The sequence below is a fragment of the Parasteatoda tepidariorum genome, chromosome 5 (genome assembly GCF_043381705.1).
Source record: "Parasteatoda tepidariorum isolate YZ-2023 chromosome 5, CAS_Ptep_4.0, whole genome shotgun sequence".
NCBI classification, from domain to species: Eukaryota; Metazoa; Arthropoda; class Arachnida; order Araneae; family Theridiidae; genus Parasteatoda; species Parasteatoda tepidariorum.
The window spans coordinates 32987817-33012199 of record NC_092208.1 but is presented as its reverse complement, the minus strand read 5'-3'; the positions used below and the strand labels follow the sequence as shown (position 1 = coordinate 33012199).

The window sequence follows — 24383 nt, the reverse complement described above, 5'->3', positions numbered from 1 at the left end:
TCCTGCTATTCTACTTTAAATTTCATGTTAATTTTTAAAATTTTATTTCTTTTTGTAAGTCCCCTCTGCAGAGGATCAAAATTGTGATGGTATGTCTTCGGATCATCCTCAGGGATGTTTCCCAGACCGTCGCCAATAGCCCATTATGCAGCTCTAGTGCGACGTAAATGAACAAATTAATCAATCAACAAATCAATCTTTTTGTTTTGAACATAGAAATCTCAAATGTTGTATATATTTCTAGTTCTGAAAGTAAGTGGTTTTAAACCTACTAAATTGTAATTATCAAGGACTCTAATGTTGTTGTTGTTGTTGTTAATTTACGTCGCACTAGAGCAGCACAATGGGCTATTAGCGACGGTCTGGGAAACATCCCGGAGGATGATCCGAATACATGCCATCACAATTTTGATCCTCTGCGGAGGGGATGGCACCCCCGCTTCGGTAGCCCGACGACCTGCACGCGAAGTCGAGCACTTTACGGTAGCACAGTTTAACGAGGACCAATACCGCACAGCCGCGGTCCATACGCAGACTGATCTAAGTGATCACCCACCCGCACACTGACCGTAGCCAGTGATGCTTGACTTTGGTGATCTGCTGGGAACCGTGTCTTAACGATCAGTCCACTTGCGAGACATCAAGAACTCTAAACACATGGTCTTAGGACTATCGGCAAACGCATCATATTGCTACTTTTACCACTACTCTACTGAAGTGCATCGCTCAGGACGTCAGAAATCAGGTGCCTGAGCGATATTCTAGCAAAATTTTTCACTCAATAAATTAATGACTCCAACTTCAGTTAAGAAACGTCATCTTTGGAATGCCTTCTTTGGTATAAAAGTCGTGGGTAAAACGTTTGTCAAATTACAGTAAGTTTTTATTTATTTTTAAACATAGTGGAAGCTTTCAATTTGGAAGAATGGCTAGGTAAATTTTCTCATGCCATGATTGTTTTAAATTTTAATACTAATTTATTATCTACTTGTGTTTTTGATATTGCTGTATATGTTAAGTTTGAAACGGATTCGTCTGGAAAAGAGTGTTTAATGCGTTGTTTGTAAAGGAATGCTGCGAATTTAATTCATCATTCTGGGAAGTATTTACGGTGCTTAACTTCCTTAAACTTGAAACTGTTTTTGAAAGAAGGAGTATTAGTTCAATTATTAGTAATGCATTGTTTATACCGTGAACTATTTTTATTGATGCATATCTTTTATGAAAAGCAATAATTAACCTATTTCTCTGAGCAATCTTCAAGATCAGTAGTTATTTAAATTTGAAATTTAATAGAATTCTAAAAAAATAATCGTAAAAAAATACTAAACTTTGTCTCAAACTAAAGAATTATCTTTCCGCCACATATATTTGTCAAATTTTAATTTTAGTTCCGTGGAGCTATGCTATGATTTATGAATATAAATCTTAAATTCTACTTTAAAAGTAAAACTTGCTAAAATCTAATTGCCTTAAGCTGTTAAATTTATAAGCTTTAATATGCACTTAACTTTTCTGTAAATTTAATATTGCTATTAGTTTTATTAACCAAATACCTTATTAAACTTGCAGTAGAAAACATATTCTTGTAAAATGTCACTTAAATGCAGTTTTTCTTGTCACTATCTTGACTTTTCATTAATAATCCATAGTAATCCTTTTACTTTTTCATAAACACAGAAGCGTAAGTTTTCATCACATAGAAACGACATTTGTTAATCCAGCTGGAGGAATAAAAGACAATAAAAATCCAGTAATTTTTCTGCATGCTATGCTGTGCTCTAAGGAAATTTGGACAAACATACCTCAAGCGGTAGCTAATTACACCGGAAGAAGGGTGAGTAAGAGTTTTTAGAATTGTCAGTTTATTTACATAAAATTCAGTTTTACCTGTAGTAAATTTCATACTAGAGTTTAAATAGCTAATACATTTTTGAATCGTCTGGGTCTTAAGTTTTGGTTCCAGATGATTAAAATGGAAACTACTCTTGAAAGATTTGTTTTTCACTCAAACTAATATTTAATAAAATTCACCTTTTACTATTAGTTTTTATTGTAATTTCAATATTGGTACAAAAATACTTACTTTCTTGCCTGTTTTGCAAAGAATTAAAACTTGCTAAAGCAATTTACTTTCAAATTTATGGCATTTGATAAATTAATCGCAACTATCAAAGTTGTGTATCTTTTGAAAAACATATCTAAACTATTAAATAAACGAAATCACTTTTATTCTTTAAAAACACTTGCATCTCTTTAAAATTTAATATATACATATTGTGTCTGTACTATCTTACTAAATTTTTTTACAAACAAAAAAATCTAACTACTAGACTGAAATTAACCCAAAAATTGGATATTACAATGCTAGAAAGCAGTTTATTTGGTTAGCCTCCAAAATTATACCGGATTGTTTAGTTTCAATGTAAAAAATGTGAGTGCTTTCAACTTTAATGTTCCATACGCTTGGTTTTAGTATTTAAGATCTTCTACAATTTTAACTAAATTTTAATGAAGTGTTTTAAATTCTATGTATTATAGGGTAATTGTATCGTATCTTGCTAAATCAAAACTCCGGTATATATAGGATAAGACTTTCGATTAAGTAGTCCTACCAACAGTCCTTGTAATAAATTTATATTTTAAATTCTAATCTCTTATCTGTTTTGCAATCCATAGGACAGTCTGTTTCAAAATGATTTTCCTAGGGTGAATCTTTATTTGCAATCTTAAAATGGTAAAATATATACTTTAAAAAGTTATTCAAATATTTAGAGTTATCATTGAGGAAAACTCTATGCATCCGTCTAATATTTTTCAAATCAAAAATATAGTAATGCATTGTAGTATATAACATTGTAGTATATATCCATTGTAGTTCATACCACTGACAGAATTTGAAACGAGACAGATCAACCTAATGTTTTGAAGAAATTCTAGTAAGTTTGGGGACAAGGTAGGGTTAAATGTTACTCTTGTTTTTTCGCAACTTTTTAAGGATTTTTGAGAGAAATTGCATTTTTACTGAACATTCCTAAGTTAACTCTAGGATGGGTTAAATTTTTAAACGTTACCTCATTTAAACAGGTTTTTGTACGTTACTGTCATCAGTACTGTCATATACACTATTACGTTTCTAAAGGTTTCTAGAAATTAAACATACGTTATGCATGCTGAGCACTTTCTAACTATGATATACAGTTGACAAAAAAAGTATTAGCACACTAAGCTAATTTAAAATTCTTGCAAGATAAAATGACCAAACTAATCCAAACTAGGATTTTCTTTACCTTTATTATAGTAAAAACAAAAGTAAGTGAAAATAAAAAGCACACTTGCTTTTACAGAATTTAAAACAAAAAAACATTATTATATTTTTNACTTTCTAACTATGATATATATCAAAATTTCAGATTGCAAAAAAATATGCATTTATAGCTTTAGAAAAGCTTAAAGACAAGGCTTTTGGTTTAGGTATTTTCAGAATGTTTGTTCAAAAAGACTTATTGGCAAAACTAGTGAAATTCATTAGATTCGCTTAGATAACGCTTAAAATTGCTACGAGGTTTAAAGCGATCTTTCTGACGTTTTGTGGCACGTGATTTACAGCTAATCATCATTACAAAGTTGTGAAGTAATATTTATTCAAACAATACATTACTTATTTTGTCCCGCTGAACTTGAGAGCGTATTGTTTTATTTTTCAGGTTTATACTTACGATGCCAGAAACCATGGTGCCAGTTCTCACACAGATGAGTCAAATTTCAAATTCAACGTTGATGATCTTTTCTGGGTTATGGATAAAATTAAAAAAGACTTTAAAACAAGCGAGAAAGAAATTCCAGAACAATTTGTTCTAGTGGGCCATGATATGGGCGGAATGACTGCCATTAGTGCTGCTTTGAAGGAGGTAAACATTAATTTTTATTCATAGTTAAATTTTTTGAATGTTTCCATGCAAAAGCAAAAACAAGCATCTGATTATGTGACATCGTTTAGAATTATGCTTCATTGTGAGAAAATGTAGGATTATAAGAGAAATTACCTTTTTAGATGAAATTTTTCTGTATTAAAAAAAATAAATTTCCATTTATTCTTTTTGAAATTGTATTTAGATTTTATATATGTTCGGACAGTTCTTTTTAAATTTAACAGATACTCTTTACCTGAGAATTCTCTGGGTCTCTTATTTTCCTGATTTTCATTTTAATATGCTTTAACTGAATTTTAAAAGTGCAAGAATTAGTGAGATAAATTTTTGCGCGAAATTAATCTTTGTTATCTATATATAATGTAAACTTAAAATGATTTGGATAAACAATGACTATTTACAAAACTAATACACGGTAGTTCAAAAAGACTTTTTCTCAACTGAAGTGTTTCGTTATTTCATATTCATGAAACTCAAACTGATAAGTGACAACATTGACCGATCAAAATTCAAAGGATTTTGAATCGAATATGAATAGAAATCTCTAGTGCAGTGTTTTATCTGCTAGTCTCACAAAAGTGGATATTCAATAATCGTTCAAAGCAGTTTAATAAGTTACTGCCTTGTAACAGTACTTTTTATGGTTTTTATTTTAGCTGAGGGGTGAGTTTAGTCATTGAGAAGGAGCTGAAGTTTATTTCAAAAGTTAAATCCAGCAGCAGTAATATACAGATTCTAAAAAGTCAATCAGAGCTATACATTTCTATAGATCTTCTGCGGTTCTTACTAAACTTTGAGTGTGCTAAAGTTGTGGCTTTAGTTTTAGTCTACTATTTATTTCATGTAAATTGAGTCCCTGCAACTTTTATAAAGAATCTTACTGTGTTGTGAAATTCTGAATGTGCTGTTCCTTCATTTAAAATGCACGTATCTTAGGGGATTAAAAATAATTTTATAGTATATTTCAACTGAGATTTTTTATTTAAACGAATAAGTAAAACTTGAAATTAAAGCTACTTTTTGCTTCTCATTTGCAATCGTTATAAAATATTTTAATTGAGTAATTATAAGCTTAGTATTAAAATAAAAAAAATGAACGTTCTACTGACCTAAAATTACAGTTGGTACAGTTTTCAGAATTTTGTCTTCCAATTAAACCCAAATAAGAAGTTACGGTTCATGTTTTCTGTTGTAACTACTGGTCTAATGTTGCGTGTTTCTAGTAATCTTCAGTTCAATTCCTGTGTTTAAATTTTAAGTTTCTGGCATGAGTTTGACAAATCTGTATCATTATATACTCTCTTTGATGTACTCTTTGTATCATTATATAAACTCTCTGGAAACTATTCAGTAATAGTTGCTTAAGGATTTATCCTTCAGAAAGGATTTAAATGCACTTTTTTTAACCAGAAGTTTAAAGTGCATTTGTTTTACAATACTTTGAACTGTTACTAAAACTGCTTTTTCCTCTTTAGCCCAATAGCTTCGAAAAGGTGATCATTGTAGAAATGTATGCCAAAAGAGTGCCAGATTATCTCATTGACCGTGTTAAAGACTTCGTAACAGAATGGACTAAATGCGTTCGAGAACTTCCCAAAGAAACTCCAGAAGAGGATGTGACTAGAATAAGTGTCGAGAATCTCTACAAAAATCTGCAGTTTGTAAGTTCTACTTTACGTGTCAATTTACTCTAAATATCACTATCAGATTGTATTTTAATAATTCACCTTATTCAAGAATCAACTGTTCCGATAATTTCCGAAAGAAAAACGAGCAGAAATAAATCACTACTAATCTCTTCTTGGCACGAATACTTGGCTGAGGTAAATTCGCTTAAAAAACATTAGATCAAACTAATGCCATCTCTTAAACAGAAATGTTTGCTATATTTAAAGTTGTATGCTGGCATTACTTCCCATGTTGCAGATTAGTTTAACTTTAAACTAGTAGTTTTAGAATGAGACTGAGGTGATAAATATTAGTGAACGCTTTGAATTGCTATTAATTGAGTAATTTAACACCTTGATGAAATTTGTCGTAATCCGAAGTTAACTAGTAATTATCTATAGTACATCAAACCTTTAAAAAAGATGTATCATTGGACTTCTAACACTTTAGTTCCGTCCAGTTTCCTAAATCAGATTAAGTATTTTATGCTTCCGTCTTTCTTAATGTCAATCGCCTGCTGTCAATCTTTCAAACATATTTTTTGACGCCTTACTGTCCTCTTTATATTAAAAACATAAGTTTAAATAGATTTTTTCCCACAATGCCGAATTCTGCAACAAATCCTACATTAAAAGCTCTTTACAAGATGCGAGGGAATTTTTTAACATAATATACACTCTTTCAAATTCTGTATGCAATATTATGTGAGAACATCTGTCCTTGCTCCGATTACATAGAAGAGCCTGTGATGTTAGATAAGTGCGTGTTCCTCGAGCTATGCTTTAACTTTTGATAATTTAATTTAAAACTATTTCTTAGTCTCAAATGCAAACCCGAAATTCGGTTTAGTAAAATTTGTTTTCGGCTATTACAAACTGTACAATTAAGTCTCCGGCCTATAATTGTTTTTAAGGTTCTAGTATCAATTATATACATGAAATTTATAATCTCATGGTTAAGATACGAACTATACTTACTGTTTAAAACTAAACACGTTGAGTTTACCTCATTGCCTTAGCATTTTGTTTACCCATAGTTGTAGCGAACATTCAACTCTTAGGATAAAGCTCTTAGTCTTTAGTCTTCCTTTATTGAAAATTTACCTACGAGGTTATAAGTTTTTATTTCTTAAGGAAAAATACATTATATATACCTTCGGTGAAGTCTCAACCAATGTAAATATAAATGTTTTTAAACGCACTAGTACATGGCGTGTCAAATTTTGGATTTTTGAAGAATAGTCCTCGCAACACTCTGTTGAAATAATTATGCTATTTTTACCGGCGTAATTTTTTTTGTAAACTCCTTGTAAGAATAAAATTATGGCCTGGCCGGTAGGGCGCTGGGCCCATGTTCGTGGGTTCGAACCTCGCTGGCCGAGGACTCCCACGTGGAGTAAATGGTGACTGGTGCACGTTAAATCTGTCGAGTCGCAAAGTCCTCTATGTTCCCATAACAAATCAATACCTTTGAGGGTACTGGATAGGAGATTGATCGTTCTCTGATTCAGGTCAAAATTACGATCTGTGGATGAATGGGTCCGCCCTATAAACGGGTGTGACGTATGAGTGGGGTAGAAGTCTAATTCTTCCATAGATGGCGCCACTGGAAAAACAAGAACAATCTCACCCCTCTGCCTTAACAGGCATACGTAAACAACAATAAAATTATAAAGTAGAATAATACTCGAAGAATTTAAGGAGATTCCTTTACGATCGGATATGATTAATTTTTAAACAAATTAGAGATCTCTTATTGTTTGAATTCCCAAATTTTCTGCTTTGTGACCATTTTTTAAGTTTACTTTAGATCATGACCTGCAAGGATTAAATATACTGCATTGGCTTCAAAAGTAGAAGCAATGTTTCAAGCGCAAATTTTTGTTCCTCATTCACGTCTGGTAACTCTTGAATGGGCTCTTATTTATGGGCGATTGGAACTTGTCAACTTGTTTTAAAATTTCATATCCATTTTCACCAAATAAACGTTTTAATCGATACTATTATATAATTTAGCTCCTTTTTTCCGGTAGGAGGAACTTAATTGGCATAAAATTCTATACATTATTTCTACTTTTTCTATGAAGTACTTAACTGCATTCATGTATCACGGAATACCGTTTCATTTACAGCAAGAAAATAACGAAAAGGAGTCCTACAAGCAAGGAAAATTTAGTTATAAGAAGACAGAAAATGGATGGGAGCCACAATACAACACTCCAGCTCTAGTTAAGGCTCTCGACGAACTTAAGAAGGAGCCCGAAGATTACATTGGAACATACAATGGACTTGCTTCTTTCCTCTATGGCACTGCATCTCATTATAGAATGTTAGTCTTCATTTTAATAATTATAAAATGCTAGTCACATTCTGTTTTAAAACTTAAATAGATTTAGTTTCGCAAGCGAATTTTTTATATCAAATTCGTGAATCTCTCACTCAAAGTTTTTAATACCCATGATATAGAAAACTTAATTGACTATTTAATGTTTTAAATCTTTACTCTTTAAAATTTTATATATAACGTTCTTTAAATTGCTAACTTAAAAGAATAACTTTAACTAGTGTTTTGTGATATTGCGAACTAAAAAATCAATGATAAATGAAGTATACAATCCAAAGTATAAGAGTATATCCCAAAGTATGTATTTTTAAAATTCCGACATTGTAATTTCTCACAATATTTCAAGATATGTTTTTGCACTTCGATTTAAACTAGCAAAACATTTGTACTTTGAAATTATAAAAATGATGTGGCATATTTTAGTTTTTTCGTTTCTGTTATAAGATATCGAAGTTTTGTAAATAATAAAATTCCATCAATATTTTACGAGTGTTTAACAAATTTTTGAAATTGTTAGGAGTTTCATAGTAAAGTTAAGCCGGTATCTGGGAAATAACCCCCCACTTGCTTAGTCCAGTCAAACGAACAGTCCTAAGTTCGGACCCATTAATGTTTTATTTTTTACATATTTTGCCGTATCTCTGAGCAAATATTTTTCAATTAGCTTAAGTTAAATATATTAGTTACCCCAAAGGTAATTATGTGCAAAAAGGTTTAGTAAATATATTTTGTAATCAAAGATTTTTAATTGTAAGGTATTAATTTTTAAATTTTGAAACACGTTATTTTGAATGGTAAGTTACAAAACTTGAGCGGAATCTGAAGTTCTTGATAAAAAGAATTTTGTAGATGTCTTATATTTGAAATCTCAAACTGCTCAAAAAATTTCGCCGTATAAAATTAAATATTTTTTAAAATGATGTAAAAATTATATACATCACAATTCTTAGATTATTAATATATATTTAAACTTTAGCGCTGAATTATCCTTGGATGACCTAATTTTATAAATAGGAAATTTTCAATTTTCTGTAAACAGTAAATCATCAAGGGGTCTAAACTTTGAACTGCACTCTTGACCAAACTATGGGGATCATATTTCCTAGATTTTGGCTACCCCATATGTGGGGCTAGGTCAAATCTTAGTCTAAAAAGGTCTTTATTCAGAGAAAGTATGCTCTTGTGTGGTTTCGGAATTTAAAATATATTATGCTGTAATTAACATGTTTGAGTCACCCCCCTCAAACCATTAAATTGAGTCCTGTAACATGGAGGTCTGATAATTAGATCAAAAGTTAGCAAAGATTTTTTTTGTTTACTATTTGTTTAAACTGTTACAGCAATGAAGTATAGTTTATTTTCAAACAGAAGGGAAATCGCGATCTCTGAGTTAGAAGCAGACTACTCGTGTCATTTTCTTGCACTTTTTTCAGGGCTTCAACTCTCTAAATGGTTAACAGAATTAAACTTAATATGTGATACTGTGTGGCAGCTTTGAATCCCTTACCATTAGGCTTTATTTACTTTTCTCTTAACTTTTTGTTCATCTTTAATTAGACTGGTACTTCTATTTTATGATCTTAGAAATGATAAAAAAAATAACGTTACTGATTTTGAAATTTTGTCCCTGTACTAATCTTTTTTTTTCTTCCAGAAATGCAGAGGAGAGATCTCTGAAGGAGCATTTTCCAAATGCAGAGCTACAACCGCTCCCTGAAGCTTCTCATTTCTCTGTTGCAGACAAGCCCACTCAACTGGCTGAGAAGATTAGCAAGAGTATCAATATGATTTGTATTTCTGAACGGATTATATGAAAGCTGTATATTCTATGTAAAGTATTTTTATACGAATTGTTTGTTTACTAAGCAAAGCTGTGAAGATTTGGATTATATTTTTCCAGTAAACTCGTGTAGTCCTAAATTTCGAACATTCCAGCACACTTTTATACTATGTAGTTTGAATTTAATATGTACATTAACTTAATAAACAGTATTTTGCATCTTTCCTGGTACTTGGCCTTTTTTAATCAATTTTTAAAACGGAACATGCATCTGAGTAAGTTCCTGCTTTCTATTTTAGTTACAGCTGTAGCTGTTTAAATCTGATATTTTGACTTCGTATCGCTTAATTTCCAAGCTACTCCCCCCCCCTCTCTCTGAATTCATTAGCTTAAATGCAATGCCAGCCCTTAATAATTCAATAATTTTCATACAATACCATAGAACTGCAGACTACTTTTTTAGCGAACTAATTTAAAATTTATTTTATATTCCTAATTTTCTTCCGAACAACTTTAGTAAAAATTTAAGCTGTTTATTTTGAAAAGTCTGAAACTGATAAAACTGCTGTAAAGTTAGCGCGAAAGAAAATCTCAACACTAAGTGACTTCGATAGACTTAGTCATTCAAAGACTCCGCAAGTAGTAGGCCTTTTACGAAATTTTAATTTTTGTATAAAAGCTTCTGCATTAAAATTTGAATTATAATATTTATGAAATTTAATTATAATGGGGGTCATGGTACAGAATTAAAGTTTCATTCTTATTTCTATTCAGTGAAAACAACACTTTTATGTTAATCTGATTAATTCTTGAATAGTAGCATTGTTACTCGAAAAGTGCTTTTTTTCAACTCAAATCGCAGTTTCTTAAAGTAGTTTTTCGATTATTTCGTCTTGATGTACAAAATTTCAACTTGCCATTAACATGCATGAGTTAAATATCCGTGCAAAAATAAGTTTTCTTGTAAGGTTGAGCTATAAATTCTTTATAGTTCGCACAATTCAGAATGTTGTGAGTTGAAATTTTAGTCTTATAAAGAAGATTTTGGCAAACTCAATAATTTGTTAAATACGAAATTCTTCAATATATATGTACTGATGACTGGATTATCTTTTCAGTGTTTTGTTTTAAATATTTTTGAAAATGTCTTATTGTACTGACTTCTCCTCTCTTCATTAATCTTTATTATATTTTCCATGTTTCCTCCATATTTTCAACTTATTTTATGAATTTTATATGCTTGTAACTTATGCAAAGTATATAAATCTTATTAATTTGCTTAATTTTCTTCGTTTTTTCTCTTTGTTTTTATCCTTTTTGTCTTTATTGTGCTAGATGCATAGATGGATCGATGGATAGATATTGGTTTTAAGCCATGTCCCGGTTATTTCTCGTTGCCCTGTAAAATTTACTTTTTTATATTCTTAAAAACTTAGTTCAAGAAAGTCATTTTATGTCCTGTAAATAACTATTAAATAGATTGCAAGTTTTAATAATTTTTTTAGTGTTACAGAATTTAAGACGCTCCATTATGCAACATCCGTAATTCATTATTTTCTTTACTACTTCATGCATGATGTGAAAAATGAAAATAATTAATCATATCATGCATGAAAAAACCATTCTTGCTTTTAAAAAAACCATAAAACTATTTCAAGAAAGACCAACCAATTGTGAAAATTTCGATATATGAGGTCTGCAACATTTTTGACACGTTTTTCTACAATGTAAAAAAAATGACTAAATGATTTATATGACGCCCTTATACAACCGTTACAAGTATTTGAATTTGAAAATATTTTTAACTTATTACCACTGAATTACCCCAAATGTTCGAATTAAATCTGATAAAAGTTTCAAAAACTCAATTTAAGTTTTTCGTAGGTTATTCCATTTGTATGCTCTAAATATCATCTTTTAGAATGCAGAATACAAGTCTCCGCTAGAAAATTTACGAACTTATAAAGGGCTCAGAAAATATAGAAATAAAGGACTTGTTTAAAAAAATAATTAAATGTTCGGATCTTTTGAAATCTGATGCATTTTTAACATATTTGTTTACTGCCCTCGACTTTATTTTTCAAAATGTGGAGTACCAGTTTACCAGTGGTACCTTATACATATTAGTTAGTAATCTTCAGAGATTTGAGAAATACCAGCTTAAATTCTCAATGCTCAAATACATTATTTTTTTCTTAATTGGGAAGAATAAAATTAAATTAATGAGAAAAAAATTCACTCAGTTTCTAGTTGTAAAATTGGCTATTTCAAGGACAAAATTTTTGGAGAAATTATTTAAGATATTCTAATGCATGAAACCAGATTTCTGTAACAAACTAAAGTCTTATTCAGAGATCTTTACGTTATATTTAAAGAAAATAGTCACTGTTTTTCTTTAGAAAACTAAACTCATAAATTTTTATCAAAATGGAATTTTCAATTAATGTCAATCTTACTTTATTCCAAAACGTGAATTACCCAAGCAAATTGAAATTTGATTTCTTTTAAAATGAGATTTGTTTCTGTTTTTTTAATATTTTTATTTAATTCTGCTTTAAATTGAAATATTTGTGGAATAAAAGCAGATGGATATATATTTGCTGTTTAAATAATTCCTCAAATAAGTAGTTTTCTACTAACCCAATTACCAATTTTAATTCAGTTTTTCGTCAATCAAAAATGTAATTAAAGAAGAATATTTAAATAAAGCACACAGAGCGATCTACTCAATCTTTCAAAACGCGTATTTTTAATATTTAATTAAATATTTTAAAAATGGATGTTTTTCATTAGGGATAAAAATCTCATTTATTTTTAGAGAGTTTGAAATGTTTCCAATGTAAAGATATAGAACAATTTCATAAGATTCCCCAAAAATTTTGTTGCACTAAAAAAACTATGTTTAGATTACTTCGATTATTTATCAGTTCTAGGAAGTTATTTTTAAATTATAATTAAAATGTTTAAGTTTAATACTTCACTACGCGAACAATTTTATTATTTGAGAGTCAAGTGATTTAAATCAGTTTCAATTGGATACTTGTAAGCGACGTCATGCTAGTGGCGTGGTGAACCTAATTGGCTTTTGAATTGACAGATGCCACAATTTGCCTACGATGTGACGTCATTTGCAGTTATCCAATTTAAAACTACTGCCAATTTTGTTTTAATATTCTGTTTTAGAAGTGATAGTTAAAATGAAAGAAATTAACCTCGAGAATAAAATAAAAAATTATGTTCGTATAAACAACTTGATTAGTTGGGGTTTGTTGCGATGAAATGTGATCAAATCGCTTTTTTATTTGATGAGCAGTTCTCTTTCTCATCTTTTTCTTGTTCTGCTGGGTTTTATTGCAAGGTTACAAAAAGATACTCATTTTCACGACGGTCAGTGTTTAATATGGAGTGTCTTAATAAACTACAAAATCAAAGAAAAATGAAAAGAGATAATAATTAACACTTAACTGATCTCTGCTTAAGAAACCAGAAAACCTTCAAATGAGGTGACTCAAGTTCGAATTCCAGGGGTGGTAGGTTCATGCAAATTTTGCTCCCAACTCACAACGATCACATTGCTAAAAAAATATCTTCAGTGATTGATGGATCGTGAGTTAGAATCCTTCTTGCTGTTGGCCGGGGTCTTCGAGGTTTTCCTCTCTATGTTACGTAAATGCAGGCTAGCTGCATCAAACATTCCTCTATTAAGACTACTTGGCCAAAATATTCGATCCAGGAGTTCATCTTTTTCTGGGCTGGATTCAAATTAACGAGACTACGGATTTGAATATCGGTAGTCTTAAACTTAGAATAGAATTAGCTATTCAAAGCTAATTTTATAATAAAATAATTGACATTGCATTGCTTCGCATCATTTTAAAAATTACATATACCTATATTTCAATGAGATGTCACAATATTCTTAACATCAGCTTTTATCATATAAAACTCCTCGAGAAATACCATGGCTTTTAATTACGGAATAAAATATTTATTCCCTACCAAATAAAATCTTTATCTATTCCTTACCATACAAAATATATGATTTATTGTTGCTTAAAAACGTAGTTGCTTAAAACATTATTTAAAATCCATGTCTTAATGTTGCTTCTGATGCAAAATAAAAAAATTAGTACAGATATTTTTTTAATTCTATACTTGCTATTTTTCACATAAATTATTATAGACATTATTTCTTAATTTGATTTGTAGAGTCATTATTTATTTTCAACTACTCACTGTTTAAAGTTACAAATAAGGATCTAAAAGAAGTATTTCAAAACTATTTCTTTTCTTATAAAGTATACTGGTTAATAGTTAGGACAAGAAATTACAGAAAATAGTAGCTTCTCTCACGGTCTTATCTTCTTTATCGTGATTGATTTAACAGTAAGGTTTCCAATTTTTTTTTCCTTTTCCCTTTCTTTTCTATTCAATCTTACATATCCTGTTTTATTATTCATTGAACTTTGGAGTTGTTCATGTCAAAGGGATAAAAGTATCAAACTGGATGCCCGAAGAATAAGAGTATCGAAAAGAAGATGTTGAAGATAAGGAAGATGAACGAAGACAAGATAGTTAAATATTGACAAATTATTCATTGGCCGAAAATATTTGTTGAATATGCTAATTAGTTTGGAACGTATTTGTCTGGTCCTTGATTACCGAAGAATTTAAATTTTTCTGTTTAATTGCTTTCTTGCGATAAATCTAAAAAAAAAATGTCAATATAAAAAAAGTTATAAACTCTCTCTTTCTTCCTCCCTTTATATATATATATATATATATATATATATATATATGCTTTCTTAATAAATCTAATAGCACGTAATGTATTCTTTTGACAGAAAGTTTTATGTCACTATACAATGATACCATGATACCAGAAAACTCTCCTAGTCTTCTCTGTATGCGTTTGTCTTTTTTGAGAGAAATGGGTATAATTTGCAGGGGAGAGTTGAATAATATAAATAATTGGCCATATATTATTATAACCTTTCTCAAATGTTATAATATACAGTCAATGACTCTTTTGAGCATGTCACTATATACTCAATACTGATTGCATGGGGTTTTTTAAATTAGAATATATTTGCTTCAAAGCTATTTTGACACACCTTTTCACAATTTTGATAAATCTTTTATTCTCTTATAATGACAGAAATTTATTTAAAATATTAAAATTGTAAAAATATTTAAAATAGTCTAATGTCCTCAGTTTTCTTTATTTTTAAATAAAGCATCTCCTTTAGCCTTATTCTGAGACATTAGGATGAATCTTCCCACTATGTTACCAGTTTTAGGTTTCCTAATTAACTCAAAATAATAAAAGAAAAAAAGCCCTCATTATCTAGATAATTATAGTCCAAGGACATTAATTAAATTAAGGAATTCGGCATAGTCATGAAAACAGATGTCTCTAAGTAGCTATATAATTAATAACTAAGTAAATCAGTTGTAATTAGTTTCCTTAAATGGAAATAGTTTCATGTGACAAAAGAGAAACATAAATACGTTATATGTTATAGTCCTTTGAGTAGCTATGGTTTCAATAGTTAGTAAGATTAAAATAATGAGTTAAGAGATAAAAAGACATTTTTCGTGAAATTTATAAAGCATTTAAAAATATGAAAGACTCGCACTATTCTATGTCATTTCAGTGATTTCCTACAAATGTACAATTAAATAGGTATGAGCATTTTTATTTGTATATTTATTTATTTTTTTACATTATCCAGTTGTACGGAACTTGTAAGAGATATTTAAGGTTAAACTTTTGATTTATAATTAACTACATAATCCAGCAAAAAATGATATCATTCTTATATTTTTTTTCATTTATAAGGAGTCTATATTTAATTTAGAAATTATGTAGAAATATTTTGAATGTCACCATTCATATATATTAGCAATACTTTTGCAGAAACTAAGTATAAGAATAGTTTTCCTTTTTGGATGATGAGATTATTTCTGTAGGAAAAAAGAAACTTGGAAAAATAATTTAATAAGCTTTTTGAACAATACAGCTTTTTTGATAGAGAGAGCCGTACATCCACAGATCATTTGAAAAATTATAACATTTTATGGATAATTTTTAAAAAAAAATTGTAACATGACTTGAATTTCCTGTGACGCCAGTTAGTAAATAAAAGTTTGCTGTATGCCATTAATATGATTCAGTTTTTGTATTTTACCAAGTCATTGCGGTAAATCTTAGAAGGGACCAAACCTTTGTGAAAACCCTATAGGAGATGCAAAGGCACTTTTGTAAGTACTAGGTTTTATCAAGAAAACCTAGAATTTTCCAGATTTCGAACTTTTACAGTCATATACAGTTTGGCTTAGCAGTTAATTTCTCTAGTGGCTAAGGTACTCTGCTTCGAAAGAGGGCACCACATGTTTCATAAATTCCTTTAAAAGAAGAGTTTTCATTTCCTCCCCTCCTCAATCAATACACCAGAATATTACAGGCATTTATGATGAAGTCTCAGCACTACTCATCACCATCCGACACTTTAATACTCTATCTCTTGAGGTTGATATCACCACTCGAATAACTAACAGCACCATATTTCCCGTTCGAGATTTGATTTCACAAAATTTAAATCAGCCACAATTTAACTCTATAATGATATGACACAGAACTGAATTGGGGTGCCTTAGTGACAACACAAATGACTTGCTGAAATTATTGAGGCCTACGCAAACATTCCCTGAAAAAGAAGGAATTGTGGCAAAAACTTATTAATGGCACTTAGGGGCCATTTTCTCTGTATCCAATACGCATATAATATCGCATGCATGTGCGTGATTTTCTCTTTCATGCTGTTCCAAAACATTGCTCACTTAAATAGAGGAAACATATGCAGTAAGAATGGCCTCTTAGCCTCTTGAGGCTGGATAAATATTGAAGTTGAGCTGGGCTAAACTTTTATTTTCCATCACTCTGTTTCCAACCTAGAATCATTTATCGTTAATAGTGAACTGTTTATCATCTTCCAGCAAGAACACCACACATGCACATATTTCTACCATTTATTTGAAAGGTGAAGAGTTTCCACTTAATTCTCTTATCAATTATTTAGTCCCTGTTGCTTAATGATACCCATCTCTGAGTACTTTCATGTAACTTCTCAGACTAAAGTTATATTGGTGACGGTCTGGGAAACACCCCTGAGAATGATACGAAGACACGCCATCACAATTTTGATCCTCTGCAGAGGGAATGGCACTCCCGCTTCGGTAGTTCGACGACCTGCACGCGAAGTCGAGCACTTTACGGTAGAACAGTTTAACGAGGACCAATACCGCACATACTCTGTCCTTACGCAGACTGATCCAAGTGGTCACCCACCCGCGCACTGACCGTAGCCAGTGATGCTTGACTTCGGTGATCTGCTCGGAACCGTGCCGTAACGATCAGTCCACTGCGGTACCTAAAATTAAGTATAGCAACGAAAATAAAACCAAACTTTTTCAGTTGCAACTAAAGTAATTTATTTACAAGATTATATATATTAGAGCGTAAGTGAGTTTTTGCCTGAAAACTTAATAAAGATGAAAAGAAATGATGTGTAACTTTTTCTCATTAAATAATCCTTTGATTTAAGTAGTCAAATGAAAAATAATAGCATTTAAAATAGCAATTCAACTACATAGAGAAAAGAGATATCCACTTTATTTTTAATCAAAATATCATTCTCATTAATTTGTCATAGCATACATAAATGCAATCTATCATTAACAATTCGAAAATTAAGCTTTGCACATTGAAATTTGTTTTGCTTATTGTAATTTGTTTTGCAACAATTCCAATATATTTTATACGAAACATTATCTGAGCATTAGTTATTATTGTAGGTCATTTCAGATAATATATTGTTCAACTGAATTTTCTCTGTTGACACGTGCAGGAAACTTGTTCCAAATAAGCCTATAACACGCTTATTGTATATAATGTGCCTTGCAATATATAACTCTTCTCCCCTATTCACAAGTTTTCATGCTCCGAGTTTACAAGGGAAAGCGAAAAGCGATAACATATGGGAAGTGAAGATATGTATGGAAAATATATGCATACCCCTAATATGTAACTAAAGCACGACTTCAATATTTAGAATTAATTGGCACCTGAACCTATTTCAGACATTCTAAATAGTATTATAGAGATAATAGTTTTTAATTTATTCCTATTACTGGACACTAAAATTAAAGGGTTTTGTTTTAATTTCGATGCAATATAGCAGTTTGGTCCTACAGAGAGTGTAATTCTGTATTAAAAGCAGATTTCATTGTTTTCTGAATTAGATTTCAATGATATTCATTCATTCGCAAGATTTGTTTAACCCGATTCCCCTGTATTGTTTGCAGTATGATATTATATTTTTCTCGCAAACAAAACATAACATGCTTCCTTTTGAAATCCATTTAGGGTCAAACTGAACTGCACAATGAAATATACTATTTAAGGATGGTTCATTGTGACGTTATTATTATGATTTTTTTTAGTATCTTTCCTCCAACAGGCTGCAGTATCCTTTTGCAACATTGAAAGAAAAAATATTAGTTGTCGACACCACCCTATGGTTCATAATTTAGTACTCCAGTCTCATTTTTCTTACTGCTGTTCGATATTCTATCTATCACATGAAAGAAACTTCTCTGCCGTTTATTGTTTTAAAGGTTAAGTCTTTTTCGATAATAAAAATGAAATCAATAAAATTCATTGAATTAAAAATGGATTGCTTAAATTTTTGAAAGCATTTTGAAACTTTTCTTTTAATCTGCGCATTTGTGTAGGAACATAAATTTTACTGATCAATTCTATATCTATAGCTTAGATTTCTGCTTGGCTATCAGCAAGAAGTGTTTTTGTCTTATTTTCATTTACTCCTGTTTATTTAATTCTATCATATTATAAATTCCATTATAACAGTAAAGTGGAAAAGAAAACTGCGATATTTTATCAAACAGATTTTATTCGATATTTAAAATGCAATAACTCTCTTTCATAATTAAAGGATTTAACTGCGCATTTCTTTTATATTAATATGCATCTTAGCTTGGAAGAAAGTAAAATAACAAGAAAAATGGTAGGAAATAAAGAAAAAACTAAAGCATAATTTACTTGACAATACACTCATTTGTCTCCAATAACATGGAAAAACATTAATGGAAAAGCAACCAAGCATTTAAAACGGTTAGAAAAACAAATAGCTTTCTTGTTTTCTCTAACATAAAAATAGAAAATATTTACGTATTTTTTGGTGTGAGTGTAATAGTCATAATGAAAAGTTGGATAAAACAACATTAAACTTTTATTTTATGAAGCAAATAACTTCACCAGCGAACAAAACCACTACTTGATACTCTGAAAAATGACCTATTTAATGTAGATATGCACAGTTCTAGAAGTGTTGAAGAAACGGATTGATGGATCCTCCTATTTTTTCACTATTTCCACTATTTTTTCACTTCTCTTTCCACTACTTATCCCCCTCTATCTCTTCTATTCCCTTCTTACTTCCTAAAGCTACTAAAACCCACACTGATTCAATTCATCAACATGATTGGAAAACAGCATCAAATATGAAACCTGATGGAAACGTCATTCACTTCAGAATGCAAAATAAAAAAGAATTTCTGAAGTAAATAAAATTTGTATCAAGTAATATCTCACCACTTCAGTTTCTTTAGATTGCTTCTTTAGCTTTAAATATTATTAGAAAACAGCATCAAATATTATTGTAAAAAATCATTACATGGGCTATGAAAACAACATAAATATGTTTGGAAATTAGCATCAAATATGATTGGAAAGAAATGTCAAATATGCTTGAAAAACGGTGTCAAATATGTTGCATGATGAAAACTTCATTCACTTCAGAAATAAACAACTAAGGATTTCTGAAGTGAATGAAATTTTCATCAGATAATATCTTACCGCTTCAGCTTCTTGAGATTGTTTATTTAGCATCATATATGGTTTAAAAATAGCATTAAATAAGATTTTATAAACAACATCAATATGATTGGAAAACAGCCTCAAATATGATTGGAAAACAGCATGGGAAAAATCAACGGAGTAGTTGCCGAGTTTCTGAAAAGTATCCTGACTTAGTAGCATGGCGCTAGTCAAATCATAAACTAGAGTTAGTAGAGGATTCTATCGCTCATGAATTATCAAGAATCAATAATTTTCAATGTTGTCTAACAAACTCTAAACCTTGTTTGATATAATGCTTCATCTGAAAAAAAAGGAATATGTAAGAAAACTTGACTTGCAAAGGATCTTTTATTCGAAGAATATCGCGTGCTCGATGGGTTAACTTCAAATCTACGAGTTGTGTCAGCAGTATTAAGAAAATATGCCCCACTGTACAAACACTTTTCTAGTTCCCAAGAAGACCTGTTTCGAAATTCAAAAGAGTAAGCAAAGTTTACAGATTTAAAACTAAGACTTACAGAAGCAGCTTATTTGTATAATTAAAGAATTTTTCATGATAGCCTTACATAACTTACATATTATTCTAATGGTCTTCCAAAACATGATATGATGCTACCAATACCACAAAAATGTACTGCTCACTAAATGCGTGTAATGAAATCAATGGCGCTGAAAGGGAGGCATGGTGTCATGGAAGACATTCTAATCTTTAATGAAACAGAAGATGGTATATAAAATCAAATAAGTTTTAAAGACATCAAGCTACACTATTGAAGTAAAATTAAAGATCCAATTCTTGTTAGTTCCTTAAGCGTCTTGATGGAAACCTGCAGTCACGTAGTCAGTTTCTCATGTTATAGTAAAAACTGGTAAAAAGGTGAGATTACATTAAACTCATCAAATCACTGAAATTTTTGGACCCATTGAAATTACCACAAGATGTACATAATACACTATCTACCAATAAGTTTTTGGACACGTGTGATTGAAAGGAAAAACAAACTTTATTTATAATCAATTGTTTTTGGAGCCTCCACGAGAGGCAATTACATCGTGAATCCTCCGGGACATACTTTCCACAAATCCTTGTGTAACGGCTAGTGGTAATTTCTTCCACTCAGCGTGGAGAAGACATGTAAGTTCCTTCACCAATTTTGGATGGGTAGTGCACCCCTTAGTTCGGCCATCCAACTCGTCCCAGAGGCTTTCGATAGGGTTCAGGTCTGGTCTCTGAGCAGGCCAGTCCATTCGATTAACCCCATTGGCACCATACCAAGCCTTGGTGACCCTCGCTACATGACAGCAGGCATTGTTGTGCTGGACATAACAGGAGTCCATCCCGCAAAACTGCCACAACGTAAGAAGCACATTGTCATCCAAAATAGTGCAGTGTGCATCTTGCATGGGACTAATGCCGATGTTGTTCCCTACACGATATATACCGGCGGAGGGCGTGACGTATCTCAGGACCGCAGATATAGTCATTTGCATAGGTGTCCAAATACTTATTGGTAGATAGTGTATAGCCATCAGAAAAATGTGAAGAGAATTTTAAGCAGAAAAGCATGAAAATGTAAAAGGTTTTCGAGGATATGATGCAGGCAGTATCATTTTCCCGAAACAATTAAAGGCTGTGATAAATGATGTGTGTATACTTGCGGTTTGTGCTGTAAAAAGCCCAGTTCTTTGAATACATTCATAAGCAAGAGTTTTAAAGTCAGTAGTATAACAGGGCTCATTTTAATAAGGTGTGTGGTCTGCTCAGTTTAATATTTTATCATACGTGAAATTATGGCTCTGTAGAGAGATGTTAAATATGTACAGTGCATAATTCAGAAGGAAGTTGAAGTTTCAAAAGATAAACGAAGTGATTTAGTATCTTCTTCATGGATGTAAAGTTTTCATATTTTTTTTTCAAAATTATTTGTACAAGTATTCATTTAGTGAGGAGGAGAGACGTTCTCCTCACAAAGGGATAGACCATCTCCTCATCATTTTTTGAACGCACTTCTTCTACTGACCGCAGCGAATTTCCTTTTGAAGATATTTCTGACAAAAATTTTCTAAGGGGAAGCTAAATACGCTTATAAAAAATTTATAAATAAAAACACGCTTTGGAGTTAATGTCAGTTAACTATGTGTTCCAATAACAAAGGTTTCCGTAGTTAATTTTTTACTGCATTCTTAGTTTAAAGAGAGAATTGTGAGAATTTTAAAATGATTATTAGAATCAGGATTGTTGTTGTTTTTTTCATTTTATCATTTTTAAGACTCAAAAAATACATTAAAGTTAAGAAGATAGTTATCAACATAGTTTTTGTAAATGGAATATAATTATCAGTAATTTTATTACACTTTATCAATATTAATGATCCATATAGTTTATCAATAAATACTACAAAAGATAAATATAGTTAAAGATTTTATTGATTATTTCACTAGTTCCTAGTTTTTTTTTTTTCAACTAGCTCTTACGAGTAATGATTTATACTTATTTATTAAAACCAAAATGAAAGATTAAACGTAGCTAACAGTTCAAGACTGTAAATATGTTTAAAATAAAAATTTCTTTTTTTAAATTGACATATGTAATGCTTCCTAACAGCTCCAAGAATTACATTTATATGATCACTTATAAATTTACCATCGTTAAAAAATATTGAGTCTATTTTGATCATCTGCAAAATGTTTTTTTTTTCAGGAAGCATTTTTTGCCATGTAACAATAATAGCTTATAAATAATTCTTGTGTTTGTGATAAACTACCCAAACAGTAAATCAAGATTTATTACTAGCTATTAATATTCAATCTTTACCATATTATATATATATTTTTTTCTCATTTGTTTCTTATTTAATAGCACCATCGATTTATAGGAGGTATAGCACTTTGTAGGGCGTCTACGTCTACAAATCCCGCTCGTTCTAAAGACGTGACCCATAAAAGTTTCATCTTTACTAACCATTTGGATAGGATTAATGACAATAGCGTCTAGACGATAGGATTACGTTCACGTAATTTGAAAAATTCAAAATTTTATAGTTTCAGTTAAGCACACTTCGGTTCAAAATGATATTACCTTTATTAACGCGATAATAGATTAAATAAAAGTGGGTTAGAATACTTTTAAAGTTATAAATGTTTAAATAAACCTACTTTATCGGATAAATAAAAATAAACTGTTCTTTTTCTTTTAAGTGAAATTTTATAAGAAAAGTGGTTTTTTTACTTTACGACTGTGAATAGAACATAAAAAAAATTGCAAATAACAATAACCACAAAGATATACACGGAATATTTTGTTATCCTACATTTAGTGTTTTGTCAGTTTATGTAAGATAAACTATTTTTTGCAAGGTTGAATCAGCATAAAACATTTGCCAGGAACATTCTAACGTGAAATGATAGTTTCCGAGGCTCCAAACTGTGAGGTGACATGACTTTTTATTTCTATTAAACTTGTGCAGGTGTACTTTTTTTATTCATTTTGTTTTCTTTCACTCAATAGTAGCCCATTAAATGTTAAAACCGCTATTATGTTTTATTTTTTAACCATCGTTGAAACTGCCAATCCATTTTTTTGGGTTTAACAACAATAATGTTCAACTTCATAACCTTGTAATTTTATCCAGAAGACAAGGGAGTTCCTGGATTTGCTACCCTCGTGGAGGACTTTTTGCTGGAACTAACCCACTTTTGAGCTACATGGAGAAGAAAACTACTAAACCAGCCAAGGTCAACCTGATGGCAAAAGAATTCTAACCTATGATCCGCCTACCACTGAAGCTATTTTGCGTCAGCACTGTGGTCGGGGCAAGCCGGATACGGAATTTGTACCAGCCGGAACTCTGGGTACCGAACCTGGTTCACTTCATTAGAAGGTGAACTCCACTGCTTCTAAAGCTAACTATTAACACTTATGGGATGTTAATATTTGAATCAATCAACGATCAATATTCGAATCAGTGTTAGAATTAGCATTGGGAATTTTTCCTGCTTCCGCTTTGTTGTTAAATTGAAATTTTATTAACTGATTATTAATTTATCACTTAGAAATTAATTAATTCTATTGTTGTTTTGAGATTTTCTCCCAAGGTATATAATCAATGTGTATGGAGTTGTTTTATTCACATTTGAGGATATTTTGAGGCTGATTGAAATCTAACTTAATGCAATCAGCTCAGCATAAGCTAATAAAATTTCAATAAACAATATGCAGACGATAATAACCTTTTAATAGTTTTTTAAATCAGAAAAGGTTTTGCAAAGTTTTCAAAGATCCTGATTAAAATAGACATAATTTGGCAGTTGTTTTTTTTTTTATCTTATTTAAACGTAATTCTTAGAAATTATGTTGACTATCATGACGCGACTCCATTGATGAGGTGTCTAGGTTTCGTGTTCTCTGCACCACTCTAAACGGTGCCGCCGATGGCTAACTTTTAAAGGTATGCAGCGTTCAGGACGTCTAGCAAATAAGCCACCTTTGTGGAGGCGTCTGGCCACTGTAAATCTTGATACTTGTCGTCCTGTGGCTGTGCACAGTTGCTGAGATATGGCGCTCGCTGACTGAAAACGGTTTCTTTTCGCCTGGAGGACAATGCAACGGTCATCTCTTGGTGTTGTTTTCCTTGGACGGCCACCACCAACCTTCCGAACAGCTGTACCAGTAGTTTTAAAGGCATTCCTAGCACGAAAAACAACACTTTTGTTGATC

At 30.9% G+C, this 24383-nt stretch overlaps 2 protein-coding genes across 2 annotated transcripts in view; one reads left to right on the top strand and one right to left on the bottom strand.

Moving 5' to 3' along the window:
- Window positions 1-917: 917 nt before the first annotated feature.
- LOC107450788 (uncharacterized) lies at window positions 918-9946 on the top strand (the record flags this gene model as incomplete). Its single annotated transcript, XM_016066687.3, is given in 6 exon segments — window positions 918-933; window positions 1681-1837; window positions 3708-3911; window positions 5408-5593; window positions 7732-7928; window positions 9598-9946. Coding segments are annotated over 6 exon segments (920 nt in total), but the record flags the coding sequence as incomplete, so codon positions are not given.
- A 9902-nt stretch (window positions 9947-19848) lies between these two features.
- The window catches only part of LOC122270122 (meiosis-specific protein MEI4-like), a 59554-nt gene continuing 55019 nt past the window's right edge, over window positions 19849-24383 (bottom strand). The window contains exon 5 of the mRNA XM_071181259.1: window positions 19849-19967. Coding sequence (XP_071037360.1) covers window positions 19930-19967 — 38 coding nt within the window. The 3' untranslated portion in view covers window positions 19849-19929. The remainder of the gene's footprint in view (window positions 19968-24383) is intronic.